This window comes from Neodiprion pinetum, chromosome 5, assembly GCF_021155775.2.
Source record: "Neodiprion pinetum isolate iyNeoPine1 chromosome 5, iyNeoPine1.2, whole genome shotgun sequence".
Classification (NCBI taxonomy): Eukaryota; Metazoa; Arthropoda; class Insecta; order Hymenoptera; family Diprionidae; genus Neodiprion; species Neodiprion pinetum.
In genome coordinates, this window is record NC_060236.1 from 25,921,065 (window position 1) to 25,943,586 (window position 22,522).

The 22,522-nt window shown below is 36.9% G+C and overlaps 3 protein-coding genes across 10 annotated transcripts; 2 read left to right on the forward strand and 1 right to left on the reverse strand.

Moving 5' to 3' along the window:
* Positions 1-1,041: 1,041 nt before the first annotated feature.
* Positions 1,042-12,721, reverse strand: Gpat4 (Glycerol-3-phosphate acyltransferase 4). Of its 8 annotated transcripts, none has more exons than XM_046624929.2 (10): positions 12,539-12,721; positions 6,606-6,914; positions 5,914-6,054; positions 5,518-5,652; positions 5,145-5,381; positions 4,084-4,317; positions 3,171-3,286; positions 2,945-3,086; positions 2,562-2,770; positions 1,042-2,419 (listed from the first exon to the last, which is right to left on the reverse strand). In XM_046624929.2, exons 1-10 carry the CDS (start codon positions 12,689-12,691, stop codon positions 2,332-2,334), a joined length of 1,764 nt encoding a protein of 587 aa, XP_046480885.1. In that variant the 5' UTR covers positions 12,692-12,721; the 3' UTR covers positions 1,042-2,331. The 8 variants fall into 8 exon arrangements, with proteins under 8 accessions (XP_046480885.1, XP_046480884.1, XP_046480890.1 ...); XM_046624928.2 differs by having other exon boundaries at positions 5,911-6,054; XM_046624934.2 differs by lacking the exon at positions 12,539-12,721 and adding an exon at positions 12,300-12,474 and having other exon boundaries at positions 5,911-6,054.
* A 641-nt stretch (positions 12,722-13,362) lies between these two features.
* On the forward strand, positions 13,363-14,354 carry ATPsynE (ATP synthase, subunit E). The gene is made up of 3 exons (XM_046624936.1): positions 13,363-13,524; positions 13,857-14,013; positions 14,123-14,354. The coding sequence occupies exons 1-3, from the start codon at positions 13,471-13,473 to the stop codon at positions 14,155-14,157; spliced, it is 246 nt and encodes an 81-aa protein (XP_046480892.1). The 5' UTR covers positions 13,363-13,470; the 3' UTR covers positions 14,158-14,354.
* A 4,496-nt stretch (positions 14,355-18,850) lies between these two features.
* Positions 18,851-21,558, forward strand: LOC124220518 (tubulin alpha-1 chain-like). The gene is made up of 3 exons (XM_046629554.1): positions 18,851-19,008; positions 19,659-19,881; positions 20,260-21,558. Exons 1-3 carry the CDS (start codon positions 19,006-19,008, stop codon positions 21,384-21,386), a joined length of 1,353 nt encoding a protein of 450 aa, XP_046485510.1. The 5' UTR covers positions 18,851-19,005; the 3' UTR covers positions 21,387-21,558.
* Positions 21,559-22,522: the final 964 nt, after the last annotated feature.

Genomic DNA, 22,522 nt, shown 5'->3' on the forward strand with positions numbered 1-22,522 from the left:
ACTTTTTTAATGGTTCACGATACATCGTATATTCATATCATGTATTTAAAAAGGGCTTACACATTTCTAACTTACAAAAATATATAGCTTGTAGTAAAGAGTAAATCCTAATTAAAAATCAGAACAAAAAAACCGTTCTTTTTACAAAATCTACGCGCGCTACCACAAAAAAAAAGGGAAAAATGCACAGCTTTTATCTCGCACGCATGAACTAGATAACCACATTGACAAAAATTTTCACAATAAATTTAACAATCTTTCAAACCACGTTACATTATTTTTTGATTCTATCGCGTCTTTTTTCAATCACTACAAACTTCTTTGGCATACTATTTGCAATGATAGTTAAGAATGCTATAGATAGAAGTTTGGGTTGATAATGAGACATGTAGCATCCTCTGGACCAGTGGACAAAATAGAGATAAATCTAGAACTCTATACTGTCTCCTCCATCTCTTGCGTCAATAGATGGATTAAACAAAACAGTGATTATTTGTACAGGTATTCTCGTCAATGTAAAACCTGCCACAAAATGGACATACCTCTTTAAAAAAAGTTGATCTTTGAAAATGAAGAGTGCATAAAATTTAATTTCACAAATATTTGTGCACAATCATGAGAACTTCATGGTCAATTTCACGTGAAAAGTTTCAAACATAGGATATGAGTGAATAATCCAGAAATTAAACGACTATGGTAGCAATGTGTTATGTATTTACAAATTTGCTAATATCACTGTTACAATATAAACTAAAAGATTAGTAAAAAAAAGTGTGATGCATTATATGACTGAACTTCGTAATCGATCAAAGGTCGATCGTGATGATATTGGTGACAATGATGATGATGGCCACAATAATAATAATAATAATAACAACAACAACAACAATAATAATAATATAAAAGTAGCAAAATACATTTTTAAATTATTTTTGGTTTTACGGGTAACGAATCATAATGGCAAAAGTATCAAGTAACCAAAAATTTTAACTAGCGATGTTCAACTGATACATCTGACATCTTCACAACCGGCTGCCATCGTACTTCGTTGATAATTTAATAAATAATTTCAAATTTTAACTTAGTTTTTTTTTTTTTGAACACTATAAATCCAATCTAGTTTTGAAAATATTAGGTAATTTTTTAGTGCTTACTTAAGGTACCTATTATGCCCATTACAAAATTTTAAAAAAATAACCAAACATTGGAACAGGAATGGAAAATGAGAATTATTTTTTGATCAACAGTGATTCAATTTTTTCCGGTTTTCCATTTACCCCGTAATTGAAGAATAATTGTTATTTCCCAATTATAAACCGATTATTTTTTTTCCATTGTGTTACGGGTTTGAGGATTTTAACATAACTTTCTTTTTTTCTTTTGTATAGATGTCAATTTTCTAGTAGTATGACAAAAGAAAAAAGAATAAAACCCACTATTCGGAATTTTTCCTACACAACACGCACACGCACACGCATATTATATAAATTTTCACACAACCTACAGTACGTACATCTAATAAAACATTAATTTATTAATGTTCTATTGTACATAAATTACACTAACCATTCGCCCGCAAATCCCCTTTGTTGCCTCGCAAGTATTCTTAATATAATTATACCAAGAACTAAAATTGATGAAATATTGACATATTTATAGAAACTTTGTTTAAGACAACTGACTTTTTTTTAGTGGTAGTTATTAGTGTGTGATGACAATGTTCTTTTCCTACTTTTTTTTTCTGTCCCCACTAAAACAATATTTCACACCACTGTTTTGTGCTTGTAGCGAGTTAGTTTCCAACAAATGTATTGATTATTGACAACGAAGAAATAATGACACTCAATTCGCGTTTGTTTCCTAAAGAAACGAAAATCGAGACAGTATTCACAAATAGTTATTTCAGTTGACAAAATCTTGTTAGTTAGTGATGACGAAAAATTGTCAGAGCCTTGTGTTGCAGTATAAATATGTGCACAATGTAATACATGTTTCCCTATACATTCAATTATATTGACGAAATTCTACATCTGAGAAAATAAGACATGAAAGTTAGAATTTGCTGGTCGTACATCAGATGATATTGATGGAACAAAGAAATGTGAGTGCACCGAGTCAAATGACTTGAATAAGAAAGGATTCTTATTTTTTTCATTTCACAGCAAAAGCTGCGTGAAAATAGACAGATTTTGCACAAATGAAATTTTCTGCATTTTTGAAAACGTTTCCAATTTCCAATCAATATTATATCCTAAGATCGGATGGCCCAATCTCGCTCATTTTGTGCTAGAATTAAAGATTTTTTTTTTCGTTTTTTTCTTCTTTAAATACTTATTCAAATTTTATTCGTTTACTAAATTCTTCTTGCTGCTTTTCCCTCCATGCTTTCTTTGGCTTTATTCTTTTCAGCTGACCGTCCCTAAAGTCAAGAAAAATAAGTGGCTATAGGTTTGTCATATTACAACCAAAACATATAAAATGCATTTCAAAAGCAGCATCACAACATTTATGATGAGAAACGCTTCAATATTAATATCTAAAGAAGAGATTATTGAATTTACCACTGGAGATCGACAAGTCCGCCCTGCCTGGCGATTACAGCCTTGACTCTGTTAGCAAAGTCAATTGCACTCTCTCCATCTTGTCTGTACATGGGTGGCAAATACCAAACATCACAGACTATCGCCCAGCTACTCATCATCATGTATAAATACTGGATCATTGAATATTTGCTACTGTTCCAAAAAGCATCACCAAACTTTGGATCGTACTGTGAGGAAAATAAAATATCTAAATGACTTCTTTGCCTATTTGAGACTTGCCAGATTGCATGTTCGTGAATTTCTCGACTGTAGCAATGACATCGTAGCACTGCATTTGAATTTTTAATTCAACAAAAAATCGTGTGAGAGAGGACGAAACTTCAAACACGAATGCATTGTACCTTTATGGCAACAGGGTATATTACACCTCCTACTTCAAAGCTGCCTTTTTTGAACTGCATTACAGAAGTGTTATTAATACAGGTTCCTTCGGGAAATATCAATATCGGTGGATTCGTAGGATCTGAGACATGCTTCTTTAACCTGTTGGAAAGTTTTAAGGTTTCAATTTTTTTTCCTACCCTTTCAGTATATTTGTGATTATCATATACTAGAATATAGCAATACCTTTTTGTAACAGCTTCTCTGTCCTTAACTTCTGATCTTTCAAACCAAATATGAGGCGAAGCTCGAGCAAGGGCACGTTGAAGAATCCCTAAAAACCCGCCGTGTCGTTGACCTATCTATAAGAATGGTTTTAAAGGAAGTTAGGAACCTTATTTTGTCTGACAACGAAGTTTTAATAATTCTATGAAACAACCAAACATTGAGCCAATGCATTAATTAGCACTTTTTACATAAACCTTAGGACCAATTCGTCTTTCAGCAATCTCAACAGTAACAATGAGATTATAATTAAATTCTTGATTTAAAATGATGCAATTTTTCGAAACATAAGTGTCAATAAACAAAAAAAAACGTCTTCATTTCCACAGAAATTATACAGTGCAGAAAAAAAATCATGCATGCAGCAAATTTTATACACAAAAAATGAATAAACGCAACCATCAAAACAAGTAACAATAAATACATCTGCATCACTACCAGGGTATAAAATTTGTATAAAAAAAAGAATAATTTTTTCCAGTGAAAACGGAAAAAAAACAAAAAAAAAACCCCAACTCACAAGCCTGTCGAGAAGAAAACAGTAAAGCACCATAGAGGATCATTAAAATTAGAAGAATAAAACAAAGACAAAGCTTAGGAGAAGGATGGGAAAGATAAATAAGAGAGACGAGAACTAGCCAAATTTGAACCACCCTTTGTAAATCAGTCAGAGGGTACAGCTTTAGAGAAGTTCCGACTGATTCCAATTTGAGCTCAATTAGCTAATACATAATTGCTGGTATTAATAAAATTGTTAGTGTGACAATGTTATGTATAACAAGTCGAAAATGTAAAAATAGTTAATAGCTGGTATATAGTAAAATATCGAAAGAAAATTCTAACAATTCAATCTCTGAGCAAGTAGAGGACATACCAAGGAATAAGAGTTATCGCGCATGAGAACAAGCACGTCGATAGGTGATGTGTGATTGGCGACACAAATACCCCTCAGTGGTCGGTTCTCAGTGTTGTGGTAGTGGATAACTGAGGAAAGCGCACTGGATAGTACGCTGAAGCACATTATCGATACTCTGTGGTTCAGCCATCTTTTGAATCTACCTTCTGGCACATATCCCACAACTGCTGTACACGCCGTCAGCCACATCACCTGCAAGTACAACCTTCACAACTTAGCAAAGCAATGTACAATATGGTAATAATATTGAGGAAGACATTTTGCAGGAAAATTACAGATCATCTTCTCGTTTCCTTTCTCTTCATTTAGATAGCTGTATACAGCTACTCAGTAAAAAGTAGTCGACAGTTGGTCAACTTGCCGTTATCAATCAGTTCTGCTAATGCAACTAATCCGTGCGGTAGTGGATTTTCTATCATAAATGTGAGGATAACCATTGCATTGAACATCATCTAATAGAAATTAGCTTGAAGCTTGGAAAAGAAGAAGAAAAAAAAATACCTACTTCTTTCATGGACGATAATAACCTCATATTCCAGTATATATCGAAATACGTAGTTGTCCAGAACGCAATTGGTGGTTTTAACAAATTTGGAATTTTTGTACAGGAGGATAAAGAATTCACATTGACACCAATTAGGGAATATTTTAATAAGTGAAGGAAATAGTAAACTTGGATTTTCGGACTTACACATACATAACCTTCTCCACATCAAACATTTGCATCATTTTTACTATTCCTCGCTATCGAGACTTACGGTAGTAGTACTTGTAATAAGAAGAATCACAGTATATATGCAACAGACACATAAATAACCGGAACAAAAATTTATGATAATTCTCGTTGACCGGTAAGTGAAAATTAAGCACGAAGCACATGTCATCTGCATTATATTTATCCCATACATACACACACGTACACATGGATGGAAATGTAGCTGGACGCAGAACATTATATCCCGGGACACGACTAATGTAGTTTTAATAACAAAGTTGTTTAATTTTCTAAATTGAATTACCAACGAAAATGTTGTCTGAGCAGACAATATTCCAACATCTATTGTGGACGTGTGATTTGCAACGCATACTCCTCCTCCTTTCGGCATATACTCTGGATTGTGTACGGTTATAACGCCGGATACAGAACGTACAAAAATTCTGAACGCTATCAAGGAAGCGTGTTCACTTAGCCAACGTTTTATTGCTCCGTCTGGCATAAAGCCAACAAGAAATGTCGTAGCCACCAGCCACACTGCCTAAAGAGCTTAATCAGTATTAATAGTGCCCAGATTGTATAATTCCAATTTTTATTCTATTCCGCATAAAAAATGAATGAGCTTGTTTAGCTCTCGTCAAAATTACAACAAATATTTCTAGAACGTGTAAACTCACCCCAATGAAACAGATGAGTATCCTTAAAGGGAGAAGGAAGCAGTATCGCATCAGGAAGCCAAACATCCATATGACTGTCAACTTCCAAGATATGAACTCGTAGTGTCTATTGGTTCTTGTTAAGAGATTCCAATTCTGTAAGTGCAAATTGACTTTATACAAACGAATTTCCTGAAAGCTGAGGGAAATAAAAAAATAATTAAAAAAGATTCAAACAAAGAACCAACATGTGGGGCAAAAAATGGTGAGAAATCGCACCAGAAACAAATAATATCCATCATCACACTCATTACCTACTTTTGATAGTCGTAGGTACTTGTGTGTACTAAAACTACCAGGGTATTGTTGATTAACGTCAATTATGATGAAATAATAAACATTATCGGTAATTCCCACCTTAAGTTCTTCGGCCTCGAACCTGGAAGTTACTTCATCTTCAATAATGGCCTCGACCCCGGCCTTGATATAATCCAAACAGGTCGATGTGTCAAATTCTCGTTTCAACATCTCGAATGAGTCTTCTCTAGGTAAACTACTCTGGAATAATAAAAATATCGTATACTATGTACACAATTTTGTCTGATCAATAGGTTTTTAAGCCTGTGCGCATCGATTGATAATGAGATTTTCATATTTTGTATATATAATTCAATATGATATTAGATTTTGCAAATAATTAATCTGTACAAGCAATCCCTGAATCTGGACAAGTCGAACTCTTGATCGACAAAAATTAATTTTTTTAATACCTCTTTATTATCTCCTAAAACTTTTGAACTTTTAAGGAAATCACAAAATGTTTTACTTTCCTATCGTTTGTTTTATAGACAGTATATGTATAAGCTCATGTGGGAACAATGCTTTGCATTCAAAACAAATATTTCACTTGTAACTATGATGATATACTCATAGGTATACATTCACAACAAAATCTCAACAAAAAAAAACTGCTGGATCTTATTGCACACCTTGTAAAACTTCTGTATCGTACTCAAATTCCATAAAGTGCAATCGGCATAAATAAAAAATGATGCTCCTCGAGTCCTAAATTTAATTATTGCGCTCAATTTCAATGGATAACATTTTACCTCTTTGTTACCATTTACTTCCAGCGTATTTTGATAAGAATGACTGTGATTGACGTGATTGATGTGATTTTTGTTATTCATTTCTGGTTCTGGAACCATAATCAGGTCTTTCGATCTGGCAATCACCGAATTTCCAAGTACTCCATTCTTTTTCTTCTCCGCCGCATTGTATTTTTTGTAATTTCTGGGAAGATTAGCAGACGTTGTGTCGTTGCCAGTATCTTCTGAGGTTCCGCTTTCATCCTCACTTTCATCAGGTTCCCAATTTCTATTGCTTTTTCTGACTTTCTCAATATTTTGTCTTCCAAACTGCAAATCAGAATAGGTAAAATTAATGTAAATTTATCACATAGTCATAAATTCGAATAATCTACATTTGAAACAAAAATGTCAAAGTGGTCAGGCCATAGAATAAATCAAGGTATGTGACCATGAATTCGGTAAAGCTATTCCGAACTTCTAACAAAATGCGACTTTGGGTGCATAAATAGAACCGAGAAATATATTTTGGGAGAAATATTAGCGTTGAGTTCACACCCATGAAAAAACTGTAAAAATAGACTCCAGAAGTCAACACTAACGATGAGTGCAGACTAACTTATGGCACAGCTGTTAATAGATTCCATACAACAGTTTCGAATTTCTAACACATACAAATCTAATTTCAATCAATCTTGGATGAAGTTACACGATTGCAGAAATATATCTGAACTTGAAGCACTTTTTCTTATATGAATGATATAAGTGGTCAGTTTCAATTACGTCACAGATCAAAAAACTAATAAGGTAGTACATGCAAACTGAAAATGCTATAATTTTTTAGCTTTGATATTGTCTTATCTATCAATTCGTTCCAACTTGTTACTGAAAGATACCAGCGCCCTAATAAATCCAGATTACAAATTACAATCAACAGAAAGATAAGTGGCCTTTTATATATTGAACAAACTCACACTTATACTTTCATTAGCAAACAATGTAAATATTAATGTTCATGGTACCTTCAATGTGTCAAATTTAACGACACGAATGTTTAGAAAAGGCAATGATGTTTATGAATTTATTTATTTTTCCCTGTTAAACTTAAACTCTGAGACTCGTTTATTCTTTGCATATATTTTATTGTCATGGTAGAAAGTCCTTCAAATTTTCGAAAAACTCTTGCGATTTGTCCAAAATAGAAAAAATGTACCTTCTTCTTTGATAAAGAAGGAAAGACTGACAAGAATCAAGTTCCGTATGTATGTCAATGTAGTCTGAGCTAAGAATACCTTTTGATGAGCATTTGCTGACTTTTACTCTAGCTCATTGCATAAGCTGTTGTTAATATTTTGTCGACTCCTCAGCTAAGGCACTTTAAAAGTGATTCGAACAAACACAGAAAGAGAAAAGAAACAGAAAACGAGGAAGGAATATGTAATATCCATTAGGAACCCGAAGTATATGATCATTGATTGAGCAATGCAAATTGGCACTCCATTGTTCCGTCGCTACTCAAAATTATTGCGTAACTTTAGCGGTTCCTAAAGTAATTATGGAATTACTATTCAATTTGCATCATCAGCTGAGAGTGCCATATACCTGACATGTGTTTACAATCGGAGAGAATTGTTCAAGCAGTAAGAAAACGGGATAATTTCAACGCCTGGCGATATATTGACCTTGATGAACAAATATTTCCATCTACTTTATTCAAAAAATTTCACGACTTTGAAACAGTCTTGTAAATATCGATTGTTTCTAGTTATATTCTAAATACTTTCACGTGATTCGAACCCTTTCAGAGATCTGATCGAGTTTTGTATGTGTTCATCTATTTAATTCAATAATATATGCAATAACCCCATGACAACATGGAATGATAATACAGGTAGCACAAACACAGGGGCATAGAATTAATAAAGAAAAAAAAACCCAAACAACAATCAATAATAACGAAATGCATAATCAAGACTACATCAGCAATAAAGAAATGAGGAATCTTTGCTTGCAAGTGGACTTGAGGACAGACAATACAGCCAATTAATTCGAGCCACTCAAAAATTTTATAATAAATTTTCACATATTGCCATAGAACTTGACGAAACAAAATTGAGGGTACTCGTGCAATGTTTTAAAATTTTTTTTTAAATGTTATGCAAAATTTTCTTTAAAAATTTCCGAATCATTTTTCTTACTCATCAGCCTTGTAAATAGATTTTTGAGAAATCATTGTATGAAATTTAAATTTTGATTCTTACACAAGTTTCCCTTCCAATTTTAATTTCTTAAATAAAACTGAAAACGTTTAAAAAATTTCTATTAAATTTGATCAAATCTCTTAAAGTGTTGGAATAACGTGAAAGAAGTCATGAATAAAGTGAGAAATAATCAGAGTCGTTAAGAAATTGGTTAGTATTTGTTCAAAAATAGTCAGATAAATTTTTTTCAATATTAAAAATTTTGCACTTGCCTCAAGAAACAAGAAAAAAATGGTATTGGAATTTAGGCAAGCACATATTGCGTTATCTTAACAGCACAAATAAAAACATTTGACACATACTTGCTTTTAACGCAATGATGAAACAAAGTACACAGTGAATTGTTACAAGAGTGTTATTTATTCAGAGCCGAGCCGGGTTAGAGTGTACTTTTGAATATTTTAACAGACGTGACAGGAAAGCATGAATAATCCCAGTCATTAAAGGCGATCGCAAGTCAAAAGTCATTTTCTTTTCAATTCACCATGGAAAAATTTATCCTGATTGATAAGCTTAACCAGAGTTGAGTTACAAGTATTTGTCGAGTAAATACCCTGGCAAAGAACACACCATTAATTTAATTAGATAATGCGATGATTTATCACCGATAGTAAAAGTTTGTCGTTGTTCAAAGCTCAGAAGAGATAATTAAAAACAACCAGGTGCAAGGAGTACTCGTTTTTTACAAGCATTATGCAGAACGCCCTTTGAACAGTAGATAACAATGTTATCTTATGAAGAAAAAAAAGATTACCGCCAGAGTTTAATACCAGTGCCACCTAATAATTGCTTTGTTAAACACCAGAACCAAGTTTAATATCTCTCGTAATATTTTACGAAAGAGAAAAATGAAGTTTTGTAAAGAATTAAGAATTAACTAAGGAATTGGTAAATTTTTTTGATTAGAAACTTTTTCTTTTTAGTCACTTTAAATTCATGTCAATTTTTAGAAATAGACAATAAAGACAAGGCAATAAAATAAGTAGAGTGATTGATGAGGAAAGCTTTATAGTCATCAATTACTGATGACATTAAAATGTCAATACTGTACATAAGCAGGTTCGATAATGCATAACTCATATTCAACACCAATTTTGAAATACAAGACAAGCTTGTTTATCTCTGAATGGAAGTTACTGATGAAGCAAAGCGAATAACCGGAAATAAAACAGAGGCCTTTGGTAATACAGTAACAAAAGTTTATAAATTCAATGCGCAATATCATTACATATAGAATATAGAAATGATATAGAATTGCACCTTATCACTTTGACCACATGGTCAACAGCTGACAGAGAATTTCAAGCAGCAAGCATACTATGACTTTTGCAAAATCCGAGCATGCGTCCAAAGACGTATCAGATATCTGACCGATCCTTTTGCAAGTCATTGCTCCTTTTTGCGCGTTATATTATGCGAATATACAGATTTATATGTAAACCAACTAGATCTCTGAACTCAAGTAGGTTAGAATAGGTATATATATATAAAAAAAAAAAAAAACAGATAGAGTAATTAAGATTCCATCTGAGCGATCGAAGAAAAAACTATGTTTAAAGAACCTTAGAAGAATCTTTATTTGACTATTCGAACAGGTCAAGTTTTATCACTCGCGATTTTGAAACTAAGTGAGAAAAAAAAATTGATAACAATTTATTTATTCCACGTTTACGATGGTAGACAAAATAATTTGTATGACAAGTATATGAATTTTATTGCCATTTATTCCCAGCACCTTATGCTCAAAATTCAAGCGAGTCGTGATATTAAATATTATAATACATTCAGCACACAATAGGTAAGGATTTACGGATACACAATCACTCAATAGAGCTATACATATACATATAGCTGTCTTTGTAAGTACTGTAAACCGGTCTAGTGTTAGCGAAATTTGAATATTGATTAATTACCATGTTACTAACGGAATTAGTGAACAATCGAGAATTGTTATTTAGTAGCAGTACGCCGCGTAATCATAAAAAATTAACCGGTAAAACAACATTCTAGAGGAATGAAAAAAGATTTGTCTTAACGGTACATATACTATATACGCGACACTTTATGCGATATTGAATAAAATATTCTAACAGCTGAACGGTAAATACAAGGACGCAATAAATGGGAGGACAACACGATTTCTATTACGAATTAATGCTAGATATTTTTTCCGACCTTTGCACATACTTGTTACATACATAAAACACGTATGGACCTTAGCTCATCGCGTGTGTCGTGCCTGTATGGTGTTTATAAATTAACTTCGATTTATTACAGAATTAAACTTTCTTTCAAACGAGTTGAAGAAAAATAAATCAAAAAAAAAAAAACCGCGGTTGAAACTTTGCGGCAATGACAGACATAAAATGATTAACTTTTGCCCGTTTCTATTATCGCGAGAAATGAGTACATTGTCGACTTGGAAGCGTGAAAAAAATCTATCAGCACAAAACGAGACCCTGGCATAGATAATCTGATCTCTTCTAATTAGAAATTAATTATATCGTGGTTTCGAACCCAAGCTCTTTCACGAATACATTACTGACAGCCGACATGCACGGATTTAGTCCAAATTCCTGAAAAATTACAAATTGTTGCCTCATCAAAATAATATACGTACCAACCTACTTGTCGTACTTACGCAGAGTTATAAAACGTCACGAAAGTGTGCGGCGAGGATTGCGTAAACATTAGATCGCGAGATAAAAACACGAGACATAAAACAGCATGGAAAGAGAAGTAGGCAAAGCTCAAACGACTCAAAATATGGTGTGATAATTGAACAGCCAATAGAATGTATAGAAACCAAAGAAATTATATCATTGCATAATGTATCCAGATCGCGATGACTGGTATCATCTCTCCCCCTGGCCGTAATTTATTCGATTGAATTAGTCACACGGAATTAAAATCAGGAAGGTGAATATCGCATACCTAACTGGATTCAGGTAGGTGTGACATGTGAAATTTATCGAGCACTTGAAACATGGCCGTGAAAAAATTACATTCGTAAAAAACCTGTAAACCTTGGATAAATTCAAGATCGAAAAACGGCTTGAAAATCGAACGACGTGAAGGACGTAAACGTTATCGTAACGATTCATGCTGAGGTAAAACCGTTATTTCACGATTTTGGTATTGTCTGAAATTTAGTAAACCGTAATAGAACGAAAAACACACTTATATTTCGAAATCTTTGTTCCTTCAAAAACACTGTAAAATTATGAAAATAGTGATTCTTTTCTCCGATGTTGTGTTACGATAACGTTACTAACTTCAGCCTCTTAATAAAAGTATAAGTTACGCGAGACAAACTTCACGGTAAGTGAAAAAAGAGCAAGTCGTAAACAAATCGTAAGGCAATCATTGGTTGGAATCATGCGGATGAAAAAAAATTAAGGACTATCGTATGTACCATAGACGGTACGGTTACGATTTGACGAAGGTAACGTACAAATGCGGGATCGATTGCTCAGGTGTAGGACACTCGTTTGACAATAATTGATGATCATCTATTACGGCGACTATTACTGCCGGAAGGAAATGACGGCCGGATTGTTCGCTTCGTCAATTGAACTTTTAACAAGACTGATTCAGCCTTATATCGAGGAGTATTATAGCCCTACGTACTGGTAATTTATAAGCTGTCTCACGTTTATGAATACATAAAAATAGATGCGCTATACTATTCACCTCGAAAATTGCCAGTAACAATTTAACGTAAAGTCTCCTGACACCTAGCGACTTTCCAATCGATGCCAAAAATAGCACCGCCAGTAGAAACATCAAAAACGGCGTCAATAGCAGCGAGAAACCGACCGACACCACCGACCACAGTAACGCCATTTTGATCACTGAGGTACTGAATTATAAAGGCAACCAACCACGAAGAACACGGACTAGACTAGACGATATCCCATTGACTCGCGGGTCGAAACGGACTAGGAGGGAGCAGCGATATAGGGATATCTAACGGAGAAAAATTGAACTTCAATATTCCTACATTTGATAACAATTATCGTGAATTTCGGTTATACGGAAAATTTTCAAACTGTTTTAGATTCCGCTATGTTTGCGCACGCAGTTTACATTGGCTGCTCTTCATTAAACAACGTTTAGGAGTAACTCCGAAAACGGTAATCGTTGACTGAGGTATATATCTTCGGTCAACGCTGTAATGAAGGTAATTACAGTCGGCCAAGAAGGAACAAGGTATTACCCTCAAAGTTGATTATCTGCATCTCGGTCGTACCAACAACAAAAAATCAAACATGATGTGAAAGTAACTGAACTTTATTTTAAAACTTTAGAAGCCCAGGGAGGGTGTCTAAATGACGTCAATAAGACTAGAAATGTGTAAGACAGAACTTTATGTAACTTCCAAAGGCAAGGCACAGATTCAGACTTACCGCACCTTAATAAATACTAATGTTACATACAAGGTAGGTTAAAATTGGTTACAATGGAATGGATAGCAATAGTTGGTATTACTGTCAAGAAGCCGCAACGACCGAGGTGTGCGAAATACGGAGACGGGCCTCAGCTTGAAGCTGAACACTCTCAATATCGACCAATGAACAGTCTTTTCCCGCTGGAAGTGCTGTAGTTACATTTCGATCATCAAAATGTCGACCGCACAGCTGAATCCGAGGCCCGTTCGCGTTTCTCCCCTAATCAAGGTATTCCGGTGTTATTATTAAGCCATGACATTTGGCGATTAAAATTCTGTGTAGTGGTTTCATTCTGCTAATTACGTGTCATGGATAACTGACATCAATCATCTGTTTAGCAGACGATGATACTTTTGCACTCACAGTAGTTACATTGCACCTAGCGTTACATAATTATTCGTATAACGTTCGAATAAACAGTTGAAGAATTGGCGACGTGTTTTCATTATCTCCGCGAAATAGACAAAAACGCAACGGAGAGAAATAAATTGTTGGCTCGAAACACGCCTGTGCTGTAACTGTAGTAAGTAATTCTGTATAATTTTTTTTGTGTCATATAGTTTGGGCGATGGACCTTCCTCGGTGCTGGTATCCTCTGGGGTATCTACCATCAGAACAAATTTTCAAAACTTGAAGCCGCTTTCCAAGAGGTCGAGGCCAGGGAAAAGCCGATCCGTGATGCAAAAATAGCAGCGGAAAAGAAGCGTCTAGCTGAGAGTAATTATCTAAGTTTCTATGGACCATAAAGAGTAACGAACACAGTAGACTGCTTTCTATTGCCATATACTCATACCACCTGATTAAATTTAATGTATGTAATTTTCAGTTGAGATGACGGAGCTAGAAAAACAGATGAAATGATCACCCGAACAGCCACATCTCATCCGCTCCTAGTGTACATTGGTCATAATTTAACTGTAACATAACCAATATTCGGATTAACATCTCTGTGCTTCTCTTTGTATGCAATACATACACCAGTGGAAAGAAGCTTGCAATGGAAGTTATTCGCCAATTACTGATATATACGTTTAGTTAATAAATCAAACTAAATTAAATCAATTCATTATTTACTGACATCTCTAGATATTAATGTCCACTTACACTTGTTATGTCTGTACGGCGTACTTCTCAAGTTCTTGTTTTTATTGGTTGAGGTATTCAAGATTCACTTAAAACTAACTTGAAACTTTTGCAAATACATAATTGGATCTCTTTTAGAAACTCCGAGGCATACAGACCTGAAACAAATTAATTTATTGCAAAATTCGATAACTGGAGGAAAAAAGAATTTAGTTTACAGCGTTTCAGTTCACAGACAAGTTCATTTCAATTACGAACTTAATTGAGATATAGAATTTTTGTTGAATCACGTGACCGACACTCTTGTTTCAAGAAACCAAACTAAAATATATAATAATCCAATTTGAATACAAGTTTATAGGATTCAGCTGCATCGGTGTTACTTTCTGTCGATAAAAAGGAAACATTGTAAAGCTTTTTAGTACGTTGCATCACCTCTAGATATCGCCGCTAATCTATGAGGGATTTCTCGTGAAGAGAAATGTTAGAACAAAGATCTCATCCTCTTTGCTACAGAATGCCGAATGTCCAGGAGTAGCCGTGTTTAAGTTCCTTTGTCAATACGGACGGCCCGCTCAGCAAAAATCGTCAACTTGTAACAGAATTTTTATTTAACCAAAAATATGGATATACATCAAAAATCTTGAAAACCAGTGTTAACTGTCGAATAATTTGTGTCCGTACGGCCTTGGCCCATGGACCTCAAGGATTATGCCAGAGTTCTTCTAGCGTTTTGTATCCGTTACAAACTTACAATGTCGTCATGATGCGGTTAGCAAAAAAGAAATAGTTCTTTGCGGCACGCACTGTGGCGTGAGACGTTTGAAGATCAAGAATATTATTCAATTCATATATCGCAAAGAACTATTTCTTTTTTAATATATAATAAATATATAATAACGGGATTATTATTATATATAATATATATATAAACGGGATTATTATTATTATAACTACAGTAAAGAACTCTATGGAGGCTTTCAAATATGTACAGAAAAATCCATAATTTTCTCCGGTACATACGTACATAAGATAAAATCGGCTCCACTCTGTACCCTGGCAAATGTAATATTGACGTTACTTTCCAACCAGTGTCGTAACTAGACTTTACGGGCCCCAATGCGAAAAAACTTGAAGAATGCCCCCCCCCTACCTAAAAAAAAACTATATGTAAAAGACGAGACAGTGACTGACCAAAATGTTGATGAAATTCGGTTAATTCCAATATAAAATATTGTTAAATTCATATTCAACGTAAAAAGTTTTGAAGTTCGAGTCGCGTGGGCTCAATTCACGATACTTTTTTTTTTGCTGTGGAATTATTGAGTTGATTTTGGTTGAGGGTCCACGTTGGAAAATAGTTTTAAAGAAAAAATTTTTTTTTTTTGGTACCTAGTTGGGGACCTCTTGAGTCCGGGGCCCCCTTGCTACCGCATTGGCATAACTTCGTCACTGTTTCCAACACCGATCTCGGCCCAAGACTTGCATGTATGCACCGCTACGTGGGCCAACAAAATTTGTCCAATACAGGCACAATGGAGATTTCGTTTTTATAGTACATCCCTACCGGATATATACACGTGCATGACGTGCACGTATATGCACAGAGAGCAAAGGCGATCGAACCGCTGCAGCGCTGTGTGAAAGCGAATATATGCTAATATCAACATTAAGTAAGACCAGGAGATTGACCATCCGTACTGGGGAATTTGCAAAGCTATAAATGTATTAATCAAAATTGAAACGCAGATGTTAAAACAATGCGTGAGTTTCATGTCACGTATGCACATATTGTCTGCATATTTTATTGCTTTATCCGACTCCTGGAAAACCCTCAATAATTTCTTAAATACACGATTAAAGAACAACAAACACTACTATACACGCATCTTTTCTCCTCACAGTTTATCTCTTCCAAAAATTTCAGCGATATCAGTATTAGCTAGTCGTCCTGCAACAAAACTTACGATAAAATTTAGCCTTCACACGTAGTGCAGTACGTAAAGGTATGAGATGGGCGTTATAGGCGCGATCAGTACACATACGCATGAATAGGCTCTGCGTACGTATAATATAAGGTGGGAGAAAAAAGTCGCGTACTACTCTCATCGTCGGATATACACCAACCAAGTATACGTGGATGTTGTCACGGTTTCTCCGGATCGCCTTTTACGGTGAATGAGGTAGTGCACCTCCGTTCGAAGAAAATAAATCTTCAATTTATATGTATACGCGGGCATACGTTACATGATCTACTTATTGCGATCGGGAAATGGAAAAAGAGTCCCGAGTACGCCCAATACGATTAAAGTGCACGATGAATTCGTTATCAATTTAGACTTTATTTTTTTTCTAACAATTTGAATTGGAAGCAGATATAGCAACCGATCCACTAGAATTCGATGCATCCAAATCGAAACCGCAAAGTTAGCAATGCGTCACGGTTATTACCAAGGTCCGTACATTCGTTGATGCATTTTCGTACACGCAGGTCACCGAAGGACTCCCTAATTCGTTCCCATTATACTGCAACAGTTACGTCACTGTCACAGTTCGTCTCATAACAGGAGTGAACAAGCAGGTACCAAGTGTCGCCAGACCAAACTCGCTTTGGCGAGGACGCCTTCTCGTGAGCTCATCGCCATTTACGGTTCATGGGATGTGTGACGTCACTCGTCACTTAATATGTGCATATACACTTACACGCGCCGCAGGCGCGTTAAAACGTGGCGATCGGCACCTGCTTCTGTTGGTTTCGACTATCGTAATCCGGTCACAAGTCTCATTATAGCTTATCTAATCTGTGTACATGCTTATACCCAATGTTTGTACAAACATTACGTACATCGATACAACATGGGCTCAGGCGCCCGCATTGCCACGTGAACGCATACACTCGCATAAATTGCGGCTGATGTTACATTTTTCCGTCGTTGTTTAAACACTATAATTTTATACTTACATGTCATCTGTGTTTTTTTTCTGGGCTAGCCCTTTTTTTCATTGTGCTATTTTTTTTTTTTTGTCTTTTGTTTACCGAACGGATATGTATAGACGAATTATTGTTTAGGCGTTGGGTAGGAATGAATGAATGGATCTGCTGAATGCTTCAGCAGCAGGAACCATCAACGGACGTAAAAGGCTCCGACTTCTAAAGTATCACCCACGTTTGGTACACCTACAGGCATATTATCTACCTACAGTTGAGAATGGTTTTTGTATTCTATCCCTACATATATTAACGCAGAGTTCAATTTTCAGAATTTTCAGGATTATAAATATAGCAATATCTTCAATACAAAAACATAGAACTTTACATAGATACAACAGGTACAATGGATGTGATTAGTGACGTATAAACCGATAGGATTACACTCGATATACTTAAGCGCGTGCTTTGATTAATTTGAACAATTTTAATTTCAGTGAAACTTTCTTGGCAATTCTTTTTCATTTATTTGTACATGAACTATGCCTGCAGCGAGGCGTGGTATAATATGCACGTTGGCAGTAACGGACAGAGGGCAATGCACTCGACATGACTTAGAATACCATGGTTATTTGTATTTCAAACACGTTGTAGCGTCGGCAGATGATTGCAAGAGATCATTAATTGACAATTTATTAGTCGCGCAGGTATACACGCAATATGAGATTAATGACAGAAATTTAGTAGCATTTTGGAATAGGTAGGAGAAGTCCGCAGCATCCAGGTTTGAAGTCCCCAAGACGACGGGGGCCCCCGCGAAACAAAGAAACGACGAGAAGCATCCCCCAAAGCTAACCTATAAATACAAGAGCCCACATGTCGAGTCTGGTTGGAATAAACGACCGCTGGACGACAGAACGCGTACGCTAAGGTTCTACAATCCTACGCTACGTGTATTATAATGTAACGGATCCGCTATGCGTACAAAACACGAATGCATATAGATTGCAGGTCGAGAAAAATGAAACTGAATCATTTGAATCGTTTTTAGTCAGGGTTATAAAGCAACAAATGATAATCTCAGCGTTTAGCATTAATTTATTACACTAGGTACACGTCTAACAATAGTTTGAAGACAAGGCTATTACTTGTTAGACTGCAATATACATATTAAAGCAAATAATCGATGGGCGCAATGAGGCGTGCGCGCATTTTAACGCCAGAGTACAAGATTTTGATGGAATAGGTAGTTCGGCTTTAAACTTCTTTAAAACTCGAATTTACTGTCTGGACATCAGCTTCTAGTAGCCGGCATAATACCTCGACCGAAATCGTATTTCTATTTAACGTCTCGACGAATGATTAGACCGATATTTGTGGAAAGGGTGCTAGCTTGCTGTGTAGCACCGATCGTGGAGTTGGTCGTTTATCCGTACGAGGAATGAAATTCAGAGGGTCGAAATATAGTCCGTAAGCATCGCAGCGTAAATTCTAAAGGCGATGACTCGGCTCCTCGTGTCGAGAGGACCAATGGGCGCGGAGGCTGACGCGTCTATAAAACCCCGTGATCACCGGTCGGCGGCGCCATAACCGCTACATCGTTTAGAGGAGCTCCATCGCCAGCTTCCTTGGAAACGAACAAAGCCTTACGAGTTAATTTTCGTCGTATATCAGTGACTCGTGTTCAACACTTCAAAATGGTAAGCATATTAGTGAATTGCCCAAGTAGTATCGTCAACTTAACAGCTGAAAAACGCCGCTTCGTCGACCGGCTAAATGCACTCAGATGCAACGGTCACCGCGGTTTTACTCAAGGGCGTCCCGACGCGCGCCGCGTAGAACGTCGCGTAAGACTTCTCAGCAATGAGACTAACTCAAAGCAATCGGAGTTTTTCGAAACTTTGCAGAATCGGGGAAACGATAAATCACGCCAATAGCTGAAAAATTTCTCTGTCTTGTAGTTTTTATTCTGTTGCTGGGCAGATATTCGTGTCGCGTGAACCGGCGGACTACTTTCACGCGCGCAACAGCCCGGCCTCGATGACGCGGCCAGTATGTGTCTCGGTCGCAATTCATCGAGAATATGACGTGATGAATTTGTTCTTTGAATCATGGATTTTTCGAGAAAGTAGGTAGTCAGCCACGTTCGTAATTCTATAGTTTGGAGGTTGCGGATCGCGGTTTTCCGCCGGGACGCGAAATGGCCGCCGTCAGCCGGCAGATTGCTATGTCTTCTCGGTGCTCCAGCAAACCTATTAGCCGTGATACCTTGCTGAACTGGAAAATTTATCTTGCCATGGTTTTAGCGTATTCATTATGTTATTAATATCGGCATCATTTTATTTTTCAGCGTGAGTGCATCTCTATCCACGTTGGACAGGCTGGAGTCCAGATTGGTAACGCCTGCTGGGAACTCTACTGCCTTGAGCATGGAATTCAGCCTGACGGACAAATGCCGTCTGACAAACTTCTCGGAGCTGGGGACGACAGTTTCAATACATTCTTCAGCGAGACTGGTGCTGGCAAACACGTGCCCAGGGCCGTATTTGTCGACCTGGAACCCACCGTTGTTGGTACGTTTCGGTTTTACAATTTAATAAAAGAATCATTTTGCAAGAGGAAAACTCGAAGAAAAGGAGCATATTTCTCCATATTTAAATCGAGATTGGCATGTTGATTGTACTTTGTTATGCATTGGGTTTGTGCAGTACATTTCCAATAGTTATAAACAAAACAGAACATGCACATTGCACTTGATATATCGCGATAATCATTTTTATTCGCGATATTTTATCAATTATGCGTTTTACCTAATTCTAATTTTTCGGCGATATTGTGAAAGGTTTCTTTTTATCATCTCCGTTTGTGGGCTAGTTGTTTAGAGGCGCTTAATAAATTCATATTTATTGAAAAAAATTCGAATATATTGTAACAATCTTTTATTTTTGCAGATGAAGTACGAACGGGAACATACCGTCAGCTCTTCCACCCTGAACAGCTGATCACTGGAAAGGAGGATGCCGCGAACAACTACGCACGTGGGCACTACACCATTGGCAAAGAAATCGTCGACCTTGTGTTGGACCGCGTTCGCAAATTGGCTGACCAATGCACTGGGCTACAAGGATTTCTGATCTTCCACTCGTTCGGTGGAGGAACTGGATCTGGTTTCACCTCTCTTCTTATGGAACGTCTGTCCGTCGACTACGGAAAGAAATCTAAGCTCGAATTTGCCATCTACCCAGCCCCTCAGGTTTCCACCGCTGTTGTTGAGCCATACAACTCAATTCTAACGACCCATACGACTCTCGAACATTCGGACTGCGCTTTTATGGTCGACAACGAGGCTATTTATGATATCTGCCGCCGAAACCTCGATATCGAGAGGCCAACGTACACAAATTTGAACAGGCTTATCGGACAGATCGTATCCTCTATCACCGCATCCCTGAGATTCGATGGTGCTTTGAACGTCGACCTTACCGAATTCCAGACCAACTTGGTGCCTTATCCTCGTATTCACTTCCCTCTGGTCACTTACGCTCCAGTCATTTCAGCCGAAAAAGCATATCATGAGCAGCTGTCCGTAGCCGAGATTACCAATGCCTGTTTCGAACCAGCTAACCAGATGGTCAAGTGCGACCCTCGTCACGGCAAATACATGGCTTGCTGCATGCTGTACAGAGGCGATGTAGTCCCGAAAGACGTAAACGCGGCCATTGCCACTATCAAGACCAAGCGCACGATTCAATTCGTCGACTGGTGTCCCACCGGTTTCAAGGTCGGCATCAATTACCAGCCCCCGACCGTCGTTCCGGGTGGTGACTTGGCCAAGGTGCAACGTGCCGTCTGCATGTTGTCCAACACCACGGCCATCGCCGAGGCCTGGGCTCGTCTTGACCACAAGTTCGACCTGATGTACGCCAAGCGTGCCTTCGTCCACTGGTACGTCGGCGAGGGTATGGAGGAGGGCGAGTTCTCCGAGGCACGTGAGGACCTCGCCGCTCTTGAGAAGGACTACGAAGAAGTCGGCATGGACTCGGTTGAAGGCGAAGGCGAGGCAGCTGAGGAATACTAGACAAGATTTCCACGTATTCTAGCTCATATGCATATTCTGTTATAAAATCTGATTTTTTTTATATTCATCCGCAACTATAAGTCTGAATATCAGTCCCAGATGTCCAATTCTGTTGTCATTAAATTTCTGTCTACTGTTTTCAATAAAACAGCACTTTTATTTTCCTACATTATTCACGTATTATTTCGTAATCCTAATCCTTTCACCCCGCTTCATTCAGTTGCCCTTCCTCGAAAGCTAAAGTGTTATTCATGATTCAAGATTATCCGGACGTAAGTCTTTCCCTCTAGAATAGCTGCTACATTAATATCTTCAAAATGCAGCAGTGACTGCAGTTCATTTGCTCAAATCCGACCCAAAAATCTAGATTGGCTAATAGTCTTCTCCAATATCAGTACCGTATGTATTGAAAAGTTTTACATCTGGGCGTTTCTCAAGAAAAAAACCACGAATCAAATTTCGCAATAAAAATTACGCGTTTTCCAGAATATTACGCAACTTGAAACACCGTTTGCCCTTTTGTGGAGGTAAAATACGTAAATGTACAGCTGTGCGAGGCTACGCGATCGTACTTCTGCGTTCACATCTTCTGATTTCTAAGTTACAATCGTCAAATCGTTGGTAACAGTTACTAATCATGATTGTGCATCGGTTCACTCCTTCGTCGTTTTACGTGATATTTATAACGAGCGTCATGAGTTATGTTCGCTGACTTCATTGAAAACCGCAGCATTTCAATCTCTAATCTTGAAGCTGATGTATGTGCAGTTCTATCGGTATTCACGAAGATATGAACGTACGGCAGATAATATGAGCACAGTTTAAATGGGTGTAGGGCTTTCAATTTCAATCGATTTTACTCAGTATGCGGAGAATAAATATGTCCGTATGTATGTACCTATGTAGGCGCGTTCAATTAGTTCATTGCAACTGGCGTGGGTTTGACATGATATCTAGATCCAAATACCAACGGCCAAGTGAATGAGACAGGGATCATTTGAATAGCTAATTTTAAAGCTGACGTGTCGATTATTCTATCCTTATATAGGTATGAGGCGATTGTCTCACAAACCACTGTTAATTCGACTCGTCGGTAAATATGTGCAACGAATTGTAGGTAATCGGCATCGATACCC